The 18,947-nt window shown below is 42.0% G+C and overlaps 5 protein-coding genes across 7 annotated transcripts; 4 read left to right on the top strand and 1 right to left on the bottom strand.

Moving 5' to 3' along the window:
- Nucleotides 1–310: 310 nt before the first annotated feature.
- ubox5 (U-box domain containing 5) lies at nt 311–4,773 on the top strand. Of its 2 annotated transcripts, none has more exons than XM_049763607.1 (7): nt 311–552; nt 865–928; nt 1,705–1,806; nt 1,863–2,557; nt 2,708–3,234; nt 3,365–3,538; nt 3,863–4,773. In XM_049763607.1, exons 2-7 carry the CDS (start codon nt 875–877, stop codon nt 4,087–4,089), a joined length of 1,779 nt encoding a protein of 592 aa, XP_049619564.1. In that variant the 5' UTR covers nt 311–552; nt 865–874; the 3' UTR covers nt 4,090–4,773. The 2 variants fall into 2 exon arrangements, with proteins under 2 accessions (XP_049619564.1, XP_049619563.1); XM_049763606.1 differs by having other exon boundaries at nt 311–736.
- A 658-nt stretch (nt 4,774–5,431) lies between these two features.
- On the top strand, nt 5,432–7,510 carry LOC125994335 (vasotocin-neurophysin VT 1). The gene is made up of 3 exons (XM_049763624.2): nt 5,432–5,789; nt 6,637–6,841; nt 6,940–7,510. The coding sequence occupies exons 1-3, from the start codon at nt 5,514–5,516 to the stop codon at nt 7,074–7,076; spliced, it is 618 nt and encodes a 205-aa protein (XP_049619581.1). The 5' UTR covers nt 5,432–5,513; the 3' UTR covers nt 7,077–7,510.
- A 955-nt stretch (nt 7,511–8,465) lies between these two features.
- ccl27a (chemokine (C-C motif) ligand 27a) lies at nt 8,466–9,694 on the top strand. Its single transcript, XM_049763627.1, has 3 exons — nt 8,466–8,629; nt 9,107–9,224; nt 9,304–9,694. The coding sequence occupies exons 1-3, from the start codon at nt 8,566–8,568 to the stop codon at nt 9,410–9,412; spliced, it is 291 nt and encodes a 96-aa protein (XP_049619584.1). The 5' UTR covers nt 8,466–8,565; the 3' UTR covers nt 9,413–9,694.
- A 1,166-nt stretch (nt 9,695–10,860) lies between these two features.
- On the bottom strand, nt 10,861–14,815 carry znf367 (zinc finger protein 367). The gene is made up of 5 exons (XM_049763621.2): nt 14,274–14,815; nt 13,424–13,574; nt 13,177–13,296; nt 12,853–12,991; nt 10,861–12,771 (listed from the first exon to the last, which is right to left on the bottom strand). Exons 1-5 carry the CDS (start codon nt 14,544–14,546, stop codon nt 12,513–12,515), a joined length of 942 nt encoding a protein of 313 aa, XP_049619578.1. The 5' UTR covers nt 14,547–14,815; the 3' UTR covers nt 10,861–12,512.
- On the top strand, nt 14,355–18,937 carry LOC125994331 (intracellular hyaluronan-binding protein 4). Of its 2 annotated transcripts, none has more exons than XM_049763620.1 (9): nt 14,355–14,500; nt 16,077–16,317; nt 16,782–16,908; nt 17,224–17,370; nt 17,440–17,511; nt 17,584–17,661; nt 17,784–17,958; nt 18,265–18,453; nt 18,572–18,937. In XM_049763620.1, the coding sequence occupies exons 2-9, from the start codon at nt 16,083–16,085 to the stop codon at nt 18,635–18,637; spliced, it is 1,089 nt and encodes a 362-aa protein (XP_049619577.1). In that variant the 5' UTR covers nt 14,355–14,500; nt 16,077–16,082; the 3' UTR covers nt 18,638–18,937. The 2 variants fall into 2 exon arrangements, with proteins under 2 accessions (XP_049619577.1, XP_049619576.1); XM_049763619.1 differs by lacking the exon at nt 14,355–14,500 and adding an exon at nt 15,831–15,980.
- Nucleotides 18,938–18,947: the final 10 nt, after the last annotated feature.

Below are 18,947 nucleotides of genomic sequence, written 5' to 3'. Positions count from 1 at the left end.
TTGGAACTGGTGAAATATTTTTTGCTACTCAACATGAGTCTAAATTGTCTTTCAATACTTTTCTGAGGGGATTATCACGGCCACGAACTTGTCCAGATACTGGCTTGCAAAAATTTCAAGAAATTCAAGAAAAATAATTCAAGAAAAGACCATAATAATAATAATAAACGTACTGGTGGTGTCACTTGATGATAAAAAAAAAAAATTAAAAAATGGTGAGGATGTCACTCATGTGGCCATTATGTTAAATTTGTACCATTTTGCATTCCGTAGTTGTTTGCACTTGTGCTGAATACTAACTATGAATGAAACTTTATAGGCTTGGTACACTGAGACTTAAAGTGCTGTAAACTGGCAAAACAAATTAAAAACGCTTTAAGTATTTTTCAGAATTTTTGTTTTAATTTATGAAAGTCATTCACTTCGCATATACCCCGCAACATATGCAAACGCTTAAATACGGCGGTTTGCTCCTTCTCGCATTCCGTATTTATTCGCACTCAAGCTAGCTTACTGTGTTTACACTTTACAGCAACGAAACAACAGACAATAGTTCGTTTTCCCAATTTATATTGTTAGATCGCTTGCGTAAATTATATTTTCTTCGACAACAATTGCTCGATGACACATTCATTCAAATGCACTTATAAACGCGACTTTACTGAATTATCGCTCCTTTATTTGTTATCTGAACGTCTTTGTGCATTGTTGTTACCTTGACCTGCGTTAATGAAAAGTGAGACAGTCACAGAAGTTGCAGTTGCATGTCATTTGTCATTATGTTGTTGAGCTTTTTAATTGTGCTTCTTCCTTGACCTATTAGAGTTCCTTGTATCTGAATTGGAATGTGTTTTTTCCTCTCAGGTTGGAAAACATGGTTGTCAATCTTTGCCTGCCACACTTCAATACGAGCATATGTTGCAATAAGGTATTATCCACCTATTCATCATGGAAGATTGTCTTTTGTGCCAAATCACAATAGAAATTGCATCAGGGCCCATGAAATGTGTTTAATTAGAGTATGACTTTTGGGGGAAATCCTCTTTCAGACCAAAGGTTCTTCATTCTTGCCATCCATTGTAATTATGCCTCAAATCACAACTCTTACTTTATGCAGTTACACTCTTGAGTGGTGACACATGACCACTATTACGTTATTTTCTCTACTTTATCCAGTTAATCATTCAGCGTGTCTTGTGAAAGGGTAGATGAAATGTGATAGACTTGGAAAGAGTGAAAAAAACTGAAGAGTGGGGGACAAAAGGCTTGAAAATAAAGACGCCGAGGGCCACAGTGGTGTGTGGGAGCCTGAATCATCGTTGGCCTTATGCTCTTTTATAGTCGTTTTGTCATATAAGAAAAGATGCATTTTCTACACACTCGCAGCTTCTGCTTAAATTCATTTCAAAGAATTTTTCACCTCATCCTTGAGCGCTCCTCTCAAGTTCAAAGGTCTTCAATCCTTTGAATTGAATGCGCCCTTGTCTTGACAAGTAGTTTGTTGGAGGACAACGGACATATGGATTTCAATGTGGTACATGTTTTTATACAAATGCCTTTATATAAATTGATTTTAGTGCAAAGAAGCTTTTTTTTGGAGGTGACTTGTTTCCTAAAATTTATTTCTAATACGTCTTTCCAGTCACATTGGCTTGCTTTTATTGTTTTCCAGTTTCTGATCGTTTCTTTCATGTCCCTCTGCAGTTGTGTGCAGATGGTTATGATGTCACAAACCTTATATCAGCGGATCCTACTGTGCAAAGGCGGGGCTTCAAGCTGGAGTACTTTTTACGTCCTCCTGTGCAGGTGAGATGTTGCTTAGTTCAGAGGTGTATTTTTGTTCAACTGTCAACGTTCAACAGGTAACGTTAAGGTTCGGCTTCCGGGTGGAGCTGTGCAGAGTAGATGTGGAGCTATGGCCTTGGGGCATGGACCGAGGACAGTGCAGCAAGAGACTGGAGATCAGCACCAGCTCTGATCCGCTTCCTCCTCCGAATTTTGGCCAGGATCAGTTTAAAAATGGCCTCCGGGAGGAGCAGAAGAGCAGAAAGCAAGAAGAACCACGTCAAGCTCGTCAGTCGAATGGCCATCAGTGTAGTCTCCAGGCTCAGAAGTGGGGTGGGAAGGCTTCAGATGTGTCTCAGCAAAAGCCTCAGACTCAATCAGGCAGTTTTGAGCAAGACTTTAAACTGGTGGGCCGTTGTGAGCTCAAGGAGGAAACCAAAGTTAGTTTCTCCCGTCCTCCTTTTCACCTGCGGCCCCCCTTTGTGTGCCCGCCTCCTCCTCGCCCCAGCGACAGTCGGCAAGAAGAACTGTGGAGCCGAGGACACCTTTCCTTGACATCCGTCACGCAGCTCCGCGTGACACTGCCTTTCGGCGGCTCGGCATCCGCTCTGGGTCTCAAGGCTTTGGCGGTTTGGGGGCTGCCGGCTCATTCCTGCCCCCCAGAGGAAGTTGAGAAGATTGAGCACGCTCAAAAAGCCAGTCAAAGGTCACGATGTGGCCATGTCAAAGCAACTGTCAATCAAATTAAGCAGTCCTGCTCAGACACACCAAGGTAAATATGCTGCCTTTATACCGAGCAATCATCCTAGCTTATATTAATACCATGCTTGATTAAAAAAAAGGTCTTAAGCTTGCTTTAATTATTGGTATAAAATAACTCACTACAATTTGACTTCACTTTGTGCTTCACTTCTGATCCTAGCGCAGAATGTCTAAATTCAATCCCAGAGGAGTTCCTTGACCCCATCACCCAGGAAGTAATGTCGCTCCCCATGCTGCTTCCAAGCGGCGTGTCAGTGGACAGCACCACCCTGGAGGAGCACCAGAAACGGGAAGCCTCGTGGGGGAGACCAACGAGCGACCCCTTCACCGGCGTCCCCTTCACCGCCACCTCCCAGCCACTCCCCAATCCTCAGCTGAAAAGACGAATCGACCACTTCGTCCTGCAGAACGGCGGCGCGAGGAGGGACGGGATGACAGGGAGAAGTGGGGAGTCAGAAAAGCCAAACGCCTCCAGGTTAATTGGCTCTTTGGCGGCAAATATAGTAGAGGACAACGTAACGGGACAGTCGTCAGATTCTGGAAACATTCCACACGACTCGAAGCTTTGCAACAAAAACACAACGCTAAATCTTAACGGCGGGAGGAAACGACACCTGAGTGGATCAGAGGCAGATGTGCCACAGCTACTACCTCAAGCGAAACAACCAAGAAGTCACACAACACCAGGTAAGTCATAGCAGCATCAAACATCTGGAAAATAAGTGACCCATTATGAACAAACAAAAATAAATACAAACTAAAACCAAAAAATAGCTATTGCGATACTTCCATCCTTGCTGTGTCTTGTCTTCCTCAGGGCCAAGCAGCGGTGGCTCGCATGAGCAACATCTGTCAGCCAGCCTGGACGATGCTCTCATAGCCGTCTTAAAGGGGAGACCCTCCTTTACGTCAAACTTATCCACGCGGGGGACTGCCGCTCCTCTCACCGGGTCAGTGGAGCCCTCAACTGTACGACAGGCTACTGCTGCAGGTGGGCACTGGAAAAATGAAAAAACATCAAGACAATCACAGTCACATCATTTTGGTTTCACAACAAAGGACCAAGACAATCACAACAGGTGTCGGCATAATAGCAAAATGCCTCTTCACCATGTTTGCTTTGAAACGGGGGATCGGCTAATTGATCAAAGCTCTGTCAGCTTTATATTCACTTTGCATTTTTTAATGTATTCAGGAGCAAAACCATTCAGTGATTTATACACCATTAGCAGAATTTTAATATGGATTCTACAGTACCACCCCTGCCTCAGTTTGTAGCAACCCTTCGCATTTTTTTTCTCCCCCCCCTTCCCAGGCGAGAGGACGTGTTCATCTTGTTCCTGCGCGCTCTCCCCATACTCGATGCCGGCATCCCCAGTTTACCGGCTGCTCTGCGGCCACTTGCTGTGCCGCCCCTGCCTCCAAAGTTACTCGGCACCTGCGCTCAACTCCATCACCACCATGACATCCTCCGCCCGCTTCCTGTGCGCAACCTGCCGAACTCCCTCGTCTCGTAGCGACATCCTCCGCGTGCATCACTAGCCTGCCCGGAGACAGTACAAGGAAACAATCTGTTCCCAAGGCGGAGGCTCGGAAACGGTGTTTGTCCTTGTTTATCGCTACGTTCTCAGGCATACAGAGGACGTCAAGAAGTATTGCGTAAAACTGTTTAGGCAAAAAAAAATAGAAGATTGTCCTCTTCTCTCTCTTTTTCTCGTCTATTCATTGAACACTGCAGCCTTGGTTCAGACACCTTGTGGACACACAAAGGGGCTTGAGGATAGTGAAGCGTCACCAGGGTCTAAATGCACAAAGATGAAAGCACGGAGGCTGAGGCTTCACAAGATGTTGACCTTCTCGTGCTGCACATCCTCCATTGGACATTGCAACTGCTATTTTGGACAGTTGGAAAAATAAATGCGCAATTTAGGTCAATTGCAGAAATTAAATCCAATTTTAAGATCGAATGATTTTAGCCAGCGTTGTGTGCTGACAACCACTCCACAGGTATTCAGAGCAAAAAGATGCAAAGTCACAAAAGACGTATATTACAACCACGTTGACAAACATGTTGGTCTCCATGACAACAAGTATAATCAAGGTTGTGATCTTGCATCCGCTCTTGGAGAGCTGCATGCAAAATGTTGTCTTACAGGAACAATAATAGTAACCTGAGCTTTCTTTTGTTCAGTGTAGTAAATAAATATTCAACCTTTTTATATTTTATACAGCGCATGTCGTCATTACGGTGAGCTGGAGCCTGTCTGAGATGATTGGAGAAAACAAGTTGGTATGGTGAGACTCCTATGTCACAATTCTTGATTCTGGTATTTGCAGCTTGTCCACATGTCGGGCAGTGTAATATAAAAGTATAATAATAACATATAGTAGGTGCAAACGGTTGTACACTATAAGTTGATCTTTGCAGAGGATAAAGTATAGATGCTGTGAAATATTTTTTAGATATCGGTACTTGACTTTTTAATGCCTTTAAATTTTACTCCCTACATTTGAAGCATGTCACTCCTTAATCTTCAAACTAGGCTTGTTACTTTTTTCAACTTCCACTATTGAGGACACCTCTGCAAGATTCCCGATGATATAAATAAATGCACTTAACTGCTAATAAGCAAGACAACATCTAATAGATGAGCTAAAATGCAGCACATGCAACATTAGTGGATTTAAAATGCTAATTTTGTTTGGATCATCGAATCATAAAAAGAAAGCAAAGAAGGTTAATCAAAGTAACCTTGAGGTTGCGCCATAAGTAGTTTTAGATGTTGATTGGACTGCTCGAGCACGAAGTGCTCAATAATGGCTGACAAACGCTTGATTAATTGTGTTAAAGGTTTGCCTTTTTGGACTTGTTTCTTTTTTACAGTTTGTCCTTTTGCCAGCAGCCTGATTATTGTCGCATGTGGAATACAGACAAAAACATTTGTTGCCGTTGGTGCGGATAAGTGATGCGCAAACACATTCGCCTCGACCTCTCTGGTGCGCCTGTGACGTCACGTACAAGTGTCAATCAAGCAGTTAAAAGCGAGGTAGCGGGCGGTGAAGCAGCCCGCAGCAAACGAAAGCTCAGCATTGATCGATCAGCAGCAATGGCTCGCTCTTCTGTGCTCCCCCTGTGCGTCCTGGGACTCCTCGCCTTCTCCACCGCACTCTCCTCCGCCTGCTACATCCAGAACTGCCCCCGGGGAGGCAAGCGTGCCTTGGCCGAGACTGCACTCCGACAGGTGGGCAACATCTTTCTTCTTCTTCCTTATACTGCACAATTTTACTGTAAAAATATCTTTTTAATAGAATTCCTAAATAGACATGAATTTGGGTACTGTACATAATATATGTGACGTTTTTTGATTTTTAAAATCCTCATATTTTATATTTGCAGAATATAATTGGAGTTAAATAATATACATTTTAAAAATCTAATTCATTAACAAAATATCTTTAAATTGATAATATAACTAACCTTTCTGAAATACGTAGGTCATTGGCACCCTCAAATTTTAAAAAAGAATGTTCTCATAGATTCATATTTTTCTAATCTAACAAATTTATTCATTAATAAATTAAAAAATATATTCAAATACATATCAAGGTTATTTGTTACTTTCCAAATGTTGCATTAAACTTCATGATAACATGAAAAAAAACACTGTCGTACTCTTTTTTTTCAGAAATATTTAATTCAAGTTTAAAATTTAATAATTAAAATATGTAACATTCGAAAATGGAGTACATTGCTAACTTTGATTAAAAAAATTGCAATATATTATATATTTTTTCAACATTACAAAAAACATTTTTGTTTAAACTTGAGTACTGAAATGTGTTTCATTATTTTGCACATCTTTATAGTTTTAACATTATGATGTGCTGTATCAGATTGGGGATAAGAACTAGCAACACGATTAGGACTTTTTCTTTTAATCGTAATGAGCAAACAAAGTACTAATGTAAAAAGAAATTTGAGGTGACGGACTTTAACTTCAAAATGACACCAATGGAGTTACCCCACTCTAGTTCTGTGGCACTTTAAAATTAATATTTGTGAAAGAATGTCCTATTTTTGCCTTGCAGTGCATGTCATGCGGCCCAGGGGAAAGAGGCCGCTGCTACGGCCCCAACATCTGCTGCATAGATGACTTTGGCTGCCTTCTGGGCTCCCCGGAAACGACTCACTGCGTGGAGGAGAACTACCTGCTTACCCCCTGCCAAGCTGGCGGGCGACCCTGCGGACTCGAGGGGGGCCACTGCGCCGCTTCGGGATTCTGCTGTAACTCTGGTGATAAATCAATCTCCATCCACTCATTTTCCAACATAAAATGTCAGCGACTGTACGTGTGTTCACTTGTTTGAACTGGTTTTGGGTTTCCCTTGCAGAGAGCTGTGCTGTGGACTCCTCCTGCCTGGGGGAGGTTGAGTTGGAGAATCCTGCCCAAACCTCTGCAGGGAGCTCACCTGCAGAGCTGCTCATGCGCCTTCTCCATGTAGCTACCAGGGGACAGACTGAGTACTAAAACGCTGTTGTCACTCTTACTCACTTAAATGCCTTTGAGACTCCCAACACTCACTTAAGTCGGTGTTTCCTCAACCTTTATTTAAGCCAAGTGCACATATTTTACATTTGAAAAACTTCAAGGAAAGAAAAAAAAAAAGATGAAATATTGATGATCTTGCCTCAATTTCCGCCATCTAGCGGAAGAGCACAGAATTGCTCTGCTTGTCACTATAAGCCACAGGCAAAAAGAGATAATCATTATTTGGAGTAAATAAATTATTTTGAGCCTAAATAAGTGAAACCAGATAGGGGGTGTTTGAGGATCGATGACTTAAGTGACAATCACTTCTATTTAATGTAACACAAATAGTGTTATGACGCCTTGTACTCTCTGAGTGAAGAAAATGCCCTTCCGTCACTCTTTGAAATAATAAATAAATTATGTGCATTTGAGATTTGCCACTGTGTTCATTAATGTACAAATCGATGCACATATTGTAAATTAATTTTACCCAGTCTTCAGGTATCTGATCATGCATAGTAGCCAACCAAAAATGCAATTAAATAAGATGCCATAGTAAGTTAAACAACAATGCTTGACCAAGTACGTGTATGTGACTTTTGAGTGAAAATAGAATAAAACAATATAGAGTATGTTAAAAAAAAAAAGAGTGAATATTTGTCTTATTATAAATTCCCAGAAAGCTCATTGGAAAGGCTCCAGACTGTAACAAAAACAAGCACTACAGAAAAGTGGATATATGAATGTGAATAAATCTTAAGATTCTGTTTCTTGTAAAAGGATGTGAATAATGAAAATCTGCTCGCAGACGCGTTTCAGCATGTTCACGGGTGAAAGTGTGCGTGCGTGTGTTTTGTATCCATTCCAGCTCGATTACAATGCGGCACCTGTTGGATTTTGTCAGTTAAATTATTGAATCAGAGCTACTCAGAGTACACTAATTCACATAACCGGCTTTTATGCCGCTGACTGGCAGCTGGTAAACGTTCCAAAAGACTTTATTGCCAAGAGTAACTGCATTTGTACTGAGTCCAAAAATCCTTGCACAATGGTTGCTTCAAAGGCAAACCTGGTTTAAACTGGTCGTGCGTAAAAGACTCAACTTCGGGGACCAGGCATGCTAGTTGATTGGTTTAAGTCTTGCTACAGACTAAACAGAGGTCAAAAGTACACCGCTTGCTGGAGAGGTGAAGTTCATTCATTCCTCTTCCAGACCGCTTACAAGGATATATTTATTTTCAGATACGATCGTGATCATGTATAAACATCAATTTCTGGCAGGGTTTTGGATACAGCTCATATGTCACCTTCTTGCCAATTCATAAGAATGCTGTGAATGTGAAACCGTTCATCAATTAAGCTGCAACTTGTCAGAGCCTGTTTGAGTGTTCCCCCGCCACTGTGTGTGGGCAGGTACGCAGGCAATGTGGATATATATATAAAGAGGAGAAGAGCGTGTTTTCTTCACCCGTCGTTTGTTGCCATCATGGAGCTGAAAACGATTGTTGTGACTTTGTGCCTCGTTGCTTTGGCCATCCACTCTACTGAAGGTAAACACCACATTGCTATGGAATAGTAGGGGAAATTAAAAACATTTGCTTGGGTCAACGTTAAAATAAATTAGCATAATTAACAAATTTGGTGTAGTCAATTAGTCGTCATAATTCAAGAACCTAATTGTGAGGTCTATTAATGGCTCACAGATATTTGATAGTCGCTAACATATATATTTGTATGGGCTATTTTGACTATAAAAAGAGAACTGACTATTTACAATAATAAACATAATCAAATTGATAACTTTCTGACAGTGTCAATCAAGTTAGCATTCTTACCTCAGGCCTTTTGAATTACTTTCATTAAATTGTACCACTTTAATAAAGTGACCAATTTGAGTCCAATATTCAATGTCATACATCAGTGATGATAGTGGTGCAGTGAAATGTTGATTTATATTTTTCACACAAATCTAGCCAATGGTAACAATAAATCAGATTGAATGCAATTCATTTGTCCTTCCGTTATAGGTGGCATCATTAAATGCTGTGTGAAAACCAGAAAGACCATCCCCAAGCCAGTACTCATGAAGGTCCACTCGTGGTACTTGCAAGACAGCACCGGACCTTGTGACATCGACGCTCTCGTGTAAGCTCCACCATGACTGTGAAAGTGTGTTGATGCTGTATTCTATTATGAATATCTTTATTTCTTCATGGCTCCACAGCATGTACGTGGGGGGCTGGAAAAAGCCCATTTGTGCTGACCCCAGCATGGAGAAAGATCTGAACAGGGTTCAGAAGATCCAGGAGATGATGCTGGGAAAAGTACGCTGATCAGCGGCGTGAGCATCTGATTTTGACTTGCAGTTTTGGTACATTCCTAATCATGACTGCTCCTGATCAATTCGCCTGGGGCTTGTGGTACTTTTTTTTTTTTTGTGTGTGTGTGTGTCACTTGTCTCATTTCTATTTTTATGAAGCCAAACTCATTCCGGGAATCATTTCACCTACAAATAATGTCAGCCATGTTGTATTGAATATTAGGCGTGTAGTATTTGACTACATTTTGTTGATCAACTTGAAACATGAAAATAAAAATAATTTCTTATATTTAAATATCTTTTGATGAGTCAGTAGCAGCTTTTCACCTGTTTATAGTGAACCCTTGTTACATCAGGGAAAAGCCACGAGTGAAAACAGTTATAAAATTGGTTTCAAATATTAATTTCAAATTGACAGATTAAAAAGGAGCAAATATGTACAACCTCAGCCCATTTAAATATTCTAGGTGCTTGGGGCAGCTGCTAATGACCTGAAGGTCATATGAACCAAATCCTTTGTAGTGTGACATCACAAAAAAACATGACTGTCAAATTATTAGGATTTTACATCTATTATTTCTCAGAATGTTTCCCAAATGACTCATGTTCAGCCTTGTGATCATTGTCCTCGGAGGCATGATAGGCACAAGGTAAACTGAGTCTGAAAACAAGTTTTTTTAAGTGAAAAAAAAAGTGGCAGAATGTTTTCGTCGCAGTTCGGACCGAACCTTCAGAGCAGAAGGTTACATAGTCTTCTTGATCAATGATCTCTTAAGCGCTGGGTTTGCACCAAGCAAAAATTCTGCCACTGAGGTAACATTAAACTGACAAAAAAAATTCCTCTACATGTATAATAATGTTTTTTTTTTTCAGTCATGTGCTGTCGTTCTAATTCTGCACCCTCCACCAGTCGTGGCAAATACAGAAGAACACATTGGTGATGTATTTAATGAGCACAATATAAGCTCATCATACATCTGGTGTTGGATAATGAGTAGGTGAACAATGCTTCACTTTTTGTAAATTTAATAACTTGCCACATGTTCATTCACATTCCCACTTCTAAAAAAAAATTCTCCTCATTTCCGTCAGAATGTGGCACGAGTTTTTATCGTCATCAATGTGGATGGACACCATGTGTTCTCTTGGCCTCTGCATTTGTTGTGTTCTCCCAATTCTATTCAAGTTAAATATAAAGCTATGAGAGCTGTAGTTACAAAACACACTTGGTATGGCGTTAAACCAGTCTGACTCATTATTTTTCTAGGCTTTTGAGAATTTTTACCTTGCAATTTGATATTTACAGGCATCCGGAAGGACTACGGAAGGATAACCAGAAAACGGATGCTATACCATTATCTGCCACTCGGAGGTGCTGTTTTCCTCTATATTTGAGTGACGTTTATTTATTATGAAAATATAAAGTAAATAGCACACAAACACACCCACAAAACGGCCGTGTCAGGAGATGTGTATGTTTATTGAAAACCCAAAAAGTTATAAGAGTGTACAGCTTGTTAGGAGAAGCCCGAGATTTTTACAACAAGCAAGCAAGAATCACTCTATACAAGACTGTCAGGAGTATGTTAACATATGAAAGAAAATGATACTAGAATTCCACATCCAAACTGTTGGTAAATTGCGCATAATCAATATTATTCTAACAATCTGTATATATTAAATGCCATCATTTTGTCAAAACACACACAAAAAAAAAAACGACTATGGGTTAGAAACGCTTCAGGACAGGCTATAATCGGGTACAATAAACATTTGGTGACTTTTAACATTAACAATTTCCAGTTTCACCTCACAGGACATTTCCGAATCCAATAATAAAAATTTCAAACAGGTTTGGCGGCAGGTTTCCTTCTGAAAATATACCATAAAAGCTCAAGTAGGGCTGTGACAAAATTTGGTACAGTGTTTTTTGTGTAGTGTAGCTTAAGACATACAAAACCCAGCAAGCACTACAAAAATGCGAGACAAACAGGAGACGTTTATCCCAAAATTATCCTCAACATTGCAAGCATAATCCAACATATATTTTACAACACAAGTGCTTAATGTATCCTTTAAATACTGACCAAACTATCCCAAAAAGGTATCATCTGGATGTCAGCGCTGATATTCAATTAGCCTTTTTGAACCAATTTGCTGTCTTTTAATATAAAAGATGACAAAAAGTAAAATATAATATCCTGACCCTCTTTTTCCATCAAGCAGCACAGTTTGAGAAACTAAACCCTGATCAAGGGACGTGCAACCTCTACCCTTTCGATGCCGCACCACTGCCTTTTGGTAAACCGGATTTCTACCAAGCAGTGGTTGAGGGCGCCACTTGACGTTGCTGTCCATTTGTCCTCTTAAATGTGATGAGTCAAATGAGGGAATAAAAAAAAATATAAAATTAAATACAGTGGACAACAGCATGCTGCCACCTGCAGTGGAATGACAAGCCTCATTTGGGTTTAAAGTACCGCATCCAAACAAAATGTCTTTAAAAAAACGTTTGCCTTTACTACACTGCTTGGTGGAAAACGATTTGAAGTGCACGCGCTCGATGGGGGCGCAGATCCAATGCGGTGAGAGGAAACAACGCTGTGAAAAGTGGATTAGGCTTGCAATGATCACCTGTCACTCTCACGAGAAGGTAACCCCGCCCCGCCCTAATCTCCAAAAGAACAACCCTGCCCATCGTTTGACACCACGAGGCCGCTGTTAGCAAAACTTACAACCATATTTACAGTCACTCGTTTGAAAACGTATTACCGTCAAAGTGCAAAAGAAAACAAAAACACAAGTGCTCTTTGATCGCCTTCAAAAGGTCAAAAAGAAGAGCGACATTCTTCATATAGTTACATCTACAATAGCAGCCTAAAAGGATAAATGGAAGCTGAATAAGGTGCTTTAGCTTGTGCCTTCTTAGGGTGGAGAGGGACTGATGCTGTGCGGGAGCTTGTGAGCACTAATCTCAGGTCAATTCTTGAAAGCCAACAAGAAATGAGTAGGTAGATCTGTACTTGATTGATGGTGGTCGAGCTACAGCACACTACGAAAGTAAAGAAGGCAGACTGGAGCTGGCCAGAAATAATACGGGGAGGGGGAGGCGCTCAGGCGGACAGATTGTTGGCCAACTCAATGAGTGCTAGAGCGCCATGGAGACGCTCCCGCTGCTCCTGGAGGCGACGCTTGGCGGCTCCACCCTGGCAGCCCTTCTCGTCCTCTGCCATCTCCTCCTCTTCGTCGTTCTCCTCGTCTGACTGGAGGAACTCCATGGGGTCTCGTTGCTCCTGGTCCTGCGCTCTGACTTTACCCTGCGCCTTGGCAGTGGAGGCGGTGGGAGCCCGCTGCTCTCGGGTCTGCCAGTACCTGAGAGGAACAGAACCACCGGCATTTGAACCCCCCAACATCACCTTGAAGGCATCATTTGTCAAGCGGAAGTTGTCTTACTTTGCCAGCCACTCCGCTACTGCCTTGTTGTCCACAGACTGCGCCTTGGCCGTGCCCTCCTTTGGCTCCTCCCTCCTCAGGCGGGAGAATGGATGCTTAGGGCAGTGACGGTTGGCGTGCGTGAATCGATTGCCGCACTCTGATGACGAAATGACATATTAAATAAATGGAGGCGTTTGAGTTCCCAAAGTTGGTGTGAGGCAGCAATGGTCCGGTTAATAGGCTTACATTAGCTAGTATCAAAGCAGCAGTAATGACTGTGCATGCATTTGGCCACTGGGAAAGCACCCACACACACCCTCACAAAAAAAAAAAAAGAGGCACCTTTCTCTGAGCAGACAAAGGGTTTCTCTCCAGTGTGGAGACGCTGGTGGGTCTTCAGCTGACCACTCTGGACGAATGCCTTGCTGCAGTTAGGGTAGTCGCACAAATATGGTCGCTCACCTGGAGGGGGATAAGCATAGGGCTGTCAGTGTTGTCAATTAGATTTATGATAGTCACATGTATATAACAAATAACGTCTGCCTTCCAAAATTAGCTTCATGCATGCATTTTGGCTGCCATAACTCACCCGTGTGTGTTCTTTTATGGGCCTGGAGAGACTTCTCCCTGGGGAACACCCGGTTGCAGATGTTGCAGCGGATGCGGCTGGAGGACGTCTCACCCTCGCTGATTAGCTCCCGGACAGTGTCGGCTCGAGGGCGCCCTCTGCGGATGCCATCCTGACCGCAACGACAAATACACATCAAGTCATGCACTCAGACAAAGCACAAGATAGAAATCAAATTCAAGAGCGCTATTAAAAAATATGAGGAAAGACAATAATGCTCATCAAAGATTAGGTTAGAGAGGTATTAAATTATGTTTTTTATTATAGCTGCAAAAGCTTTACTTAGTCGAAACTACTGCTGTTGCACACAGTTTCATTTACCGGTCGAAAATTATTTTAAGATTTCAAAATGATTACAAATATATGATGTGAAATGTAATGTATAATGACAATCTTTTTCAACAGTGATCTGGCCAAGATGCACAGCATATTTGACGTCATTACGATGTAATAGAAATAGAAAAAATATCATAGTAAACATCAAAACATCTAAGTCCACTCGAATTGCCACTCTGATATTATCTCGCGTGGTCATAATATCGCGAGAGTTCCAACATAACTCACTTCCGGTTACTTTTTTGGCGCCAGGCGAGACGTCATAGATGCGAGCAGCTGCTTCATAAACCAGGAAGGGGTTTAAACCCACCAAGGCACACCCAAACTCGCGAGCGTTTTCTTTGAGTATTTTACTATTTAAACAATTTTATTAAACGTCCCTGTCACTGTAAATCATGTTTTGTCTTAGCACATGTTATTACGTGCTCAACAGTTGCGTCATTAACGGCTATTTGAGAACGACCGAATGTCGTACCTTGTTCTGGTCAGGCGAAGAAGCCGCGTCGCCGTCTCCGGCCGTCCTGCCTGGAGACGAAGGCCCGCTTAGTGAGCCTGGGCTCAGTGTCACATTGTGGGCGTTCTCCCCCCATTTCCACGGGTAAACCATGAAGTCGCTGAATCCCGGGCTCGCGGGAGTCATGGCCTCCACCTTCTGGGGCTTGATCGGAGTGGTCTTGATGACGGAAACCAGGACCCTCTTGGGTGAGTCGTTGCAAAAGATAACGTGAGGGTGCTTGCTGTCAGTCATTGTTTACAAGTCAAAACTACTCGAAATGGCGAAAAATACGGACGGCTGCGCTGTTTTCCCCCTCCAGTAGTTAAAAGTAGTTATTTAAAATCAAACAAACGGCGCACCGTGTCAATCCGGGCTAAATATGTCCTTCATTTCCAGTAGGCGGAAAAAATAACTCCGTTGTTATCAACCGGGTGTCCTTAAAAGTTACGAACCAACAATAACGACTTGTGTCGTTGCGAGTCCTGTCTGGCAGTCTGCGCCCACAAGTTATTACACCGCGTTGCAAAATCGCGCCCGAGCAGTAAATGCACCAATCGGCTACGGCAAATTCTACCCATGTGACAAATGCTACCAATAGGACGCGTCAAGCTCGCTGACTTCGCGAATGGCAGGCCAGGGGCAAGGAAGTTATGGCGCTCAGCGGGTATGATTGGTCGAGACCTTATGTCCAATCAAGTTTGAACAGTGGTTGATTTTGGCCATCCGGATTGGCCAAGGAAGCGGATGCCGCCGTACGCGCGCCTTGGGCGGATCCAATGAGAGTGAAAGGCGGTTAATTTTACAGCGCCGATGAGCAGATGGCGCCCTTTTCCCGCGCACAAGTACGTTTTGGGGTCAGTTTAAAGCGTTGGCTCCCCCGGTGTTACGTAATCATTTTAAACCGGAAATTTTCAGAACAAAGGACCCACTGTGTACCGTGTGCACTACCGTACACAAATCAAAACGTAAATACCAAAATAACAATAAATAACCAGACAAAATATTCTCAAATCAAGACGTATTTATGTCGTAGCTTCCTTCACACAAACTGTTTGTAGATGAGAGAGATGAAAGAGTCTCCTTTGAGGTCTGCATGACCGCATCTACAAGCTACGAAAACAAATCATGTGTCAAATTTCATTGTTCTTGCTAAAATCTGTATGATTTGTAAAATATAACCTGCACAATACGCGCATACTTTTTAAATAGGTATTACTGTGGGCTTTAGGTGATTCAGGTCGGCAATGCAAATGAGAACATATTAATCGCATTAATAAATAATAATAATAATTGGTACATAATTGTTAAATAAATGATTATGGATTAACAAATATTTGGACGAAGAAATATTTCGCTTCATATTATTTTATGATAAAGTGAAAATTTATAACGGAATGTCTTTTTTTTCTTTTCTTTCTTTTCTATTGTACTATGGAGTTATTATTTTCAGTATTTTTACTTTCTTTTCTTGTATTTCTTTAAATGTTCGAAATAACAAAATAAACAAAACAATAAACAAACAAACGCTGGTGACGTCATCCCAAATCGACACCATGGATATTCATGAGGGGGCGTGACTGAGTTTACCGCAGGTGCAAAATATTCATAAAATTGGATAGAGACGGTCGCGCTCTCGTTCGAAGCTCATTGGAATGTTTGACCGTCACCAGTGAAGGAGGAAAACTGGTTTGTGTACTTTTTGGTTTGTTTGTTTAATGTGCGTGTTTGTCTTTGTTAAATTGAATTATTAATGAAAGTTGACGACGCAAATTCCCCCTCCAGATTAAGATGTTGCCGGACGTCTACGGCTGCGTTGTGGCCAACAGGTTCGGGAATCTTCCCGACGACGACAGCGACCCTTTGGACTTAATAAGCGAGGTGGAGCGCGAACAGGAGAGAAAGAGGAAGAAAAAGAAGGAGGAGGATGAACAAAAAGCCAAGCAGAAGAAATCTGGCCAGAAAGAATCCCAGAGGGACAGACGCATGCCCATTATTAAAACAGCCCTTCCAGAACCTGATGCAGGTACGTGACAGTCGACAAACAATGCCATCTCCTCATTGTGCCACAGAACAAATTCATTTCTGGACTGGAACGCACTGCCAAGAGTTACTGGCCACTTTGCTTTGTCAGCTGCTGATTGTGAATGCTGGCAGGCTTTTCCAGGCCAGTGTTGTTTTGATAGTCCAAAAAAAAAGCACCTATACATCCAAAGTGTCCAAAGCTTGTCCTCTGAGCGCTGTCACATTAAAGGGTCAAGCAAATAATGTTTCATTACCTATGTAGTTTTAACCAGATCCATCAGACACATTTTCCTCATCATAGATGAGCTGTTATGGCTATATAAATGTGTATCACGTCATCATTGAATAAACACAAGGTGAAAGTATGACAGTAAGGCCAACCTTATCCCGTTGGTTGCAATCACTTATATGTACTGTATATGTGTGCATGTCAATCTGTTTTTTTTAATGGCTTCCCCCCCCTAGTTTGCAAGCAGCCAGCTCGTGACAGAAGGGATGACAGAGCAGAGGGAAAAAGAGGCTCCAAGATGGCCGTCTGTGGGGAGCGTAGGGCCAACCCAGCTGTTTATCCACAGGAATTCTCTGTCGCAAAGTATGTTTTCAAATGTTTAGTTACCAATCATTCATTTCAATTCAGCAATTATGCACAACCTTTTATACCAAATGCCGCTTAAATCAATGTTTTGAGGAATTATCTGAATGTTTTTATACCTTTTTTTATAAGATACTGCATATTGAACAAGTACACTGCTTAAATATAGGAGCAGCAAGTCACTACTTACCTGATTTAATTAAATATTGTGTGCATAAATTAAATGATTAAAATGGTTACTAAATGGTTAAAGTTAAATATAATTGAACTGTACTTAATCTGAGCAATGGTAAAGTAACTGTAATTTTGTCAAAGGCCTTCCAACAATCGCGATACCGACTTCAAGAGTCGAGGGGGAGGCAGAGGTGGCAGAGGTGGCAGAGGTGGGAGAGGAGGATACACAAGGAACTCTGATTATTTTGCCTTAAGGGGCAAAAGAGAATATGACCGACACAATGGAACGTAAGTCTTTTTTATTTCCACGTTTGGTGATTTTTAAGAGCACTTTCATTGTTCCCACTCTCGCTGTAGCGGCATCTCACCGGATGAGAAGCGGGGTGGTAGAGGTCCCTGGAATTGGGGTTGTGTTGAAGAACCAGCCGGGTATGTGTGTGTCAGACTGGCTGTCCACAAGTTGTATTGCCAAATTTGTTACAACAGTTTTTGTTCTTGAAGTGAGTTAATGGATGTGATGCCTGATGCTCAAGTACATTCTGAGGAGCCTCAAGCACCAGTGGAAGAGAACCAAAACATGTAAGTGGCCCTGACTGATCTAAGATGAAAATATCTGTTTTTGTCTTTTGAAAAGCATGTTTCATTGTTAACCTGTTTCCCCTCAGTGTGAAAGTTGCTGTAAAATATTTTTCTCCCACTAGTGCAGTGCCAGAGGAGGAAGAAGAAATGTTGGTTCAGGTTGCTGTGGAGATGACGCTTGATGAATGGAAGGCCTTGCAGGAGGTCAGTCGTCCAAAGGCAGAGTTTAATATCCGCAAACCAGACAACAAGATTCCATCAAAGGCCAAAGTCATCCACAAGTCCAAACATGTGGAGGTGAGTCTGCAAATACTCCATTTCAGGCAGACACTCCATGGCCAAAAAAACCCAAGTTTGCATCAGCCCCAAGATGCATTGCTAGAACTTTATTTTAAGAGACAATGAAGGATAAAAGCATAACTGTAGTATCTACTCCATAAAATTTCAGGCAGTCATCTGCTGCTCAAACAATGCCTTCACTACAGCCACCGTCAGTTCATTTAAGTTGATCGTAATACGCGGCGGCCAACAAGGCAGAGGTCAAACCCTGCTGTGTGCGTGACCATTTAATCAGCTAGGTGTTATTTACAATCCAATCTTCAGCATCTAAAGGGGCATGTAGAAGGAATGGAGGACGAAGGAACATTCCTACGCCGATCTGTGAATGACATCACCTCCCTTCTGGACATCAACTTTGGTAGTCTGGGACGCCCGCCTCGGGGGGGTAGAGGCAGGGGGGCCCGTGGAGGCCTGTCCAGTTACTCTGAGAGAGACCAAGCCACACTGGAGAAGGTAAGGAATGAATTGCACGTTTCCTCGCTTTGTGTAAACAAAATATTAGTTTGAATTTTTTTTTTTTTTTTTTTTTTTGAGTTAACTGATGCCTGACAGTTGTACTGCTTGTTCACAGGTGGGTGAAGTGGCTCCAGACCCTGACAACCCAGAAGATTTCCCAGAATTATCAGCAGGCAAATGAACAAGTTCACGCCTCATGTTGCTGGTGTGGGGAAATGGGTTGCACTTAAGCACTAGCCAACCAGGATACAAGCTTTCATGGATCTGCTGTTCTCAAGGTTTGGTGTTTTATTCCTCTGGGTTTTTGTTTCTAGTCGCCGATGGCACCGAGCTTAAAGAATTTTGCAAAGATTACTGATGTTTTTTCTTTAAATATATGCAGTATCAAAGATTGGGTTGATCGGTTTCACTTGGTTGTAATTTGCTCCCCCTTACAAAATGTTCATCAGCAAAACCACAAAATAAACAGCAATTTATAGCAGTATGTTTGT

The sequence above is a fragment of the Syngnathus scovelli genome, chromosome 3, assembly GCF_024217435.2.
Source record: "Syngnathus scovelli strain Florida chromosome 3, RoL_Ssco_1.2, whole genome shotgun sequence".
Classification (NCBI taxonomy): Eukaryota; Metazoa; Chordata; class Actinopteri; order Syngnathiformes; family Syngnathidae; genus Syngnathus; species Syngnathus scovelli.
The sequence above is the reverse complement of the archived record's forward strand: the minus strand, read 5'-3'. Positions and strand labels throughout refer to the sequence as shown.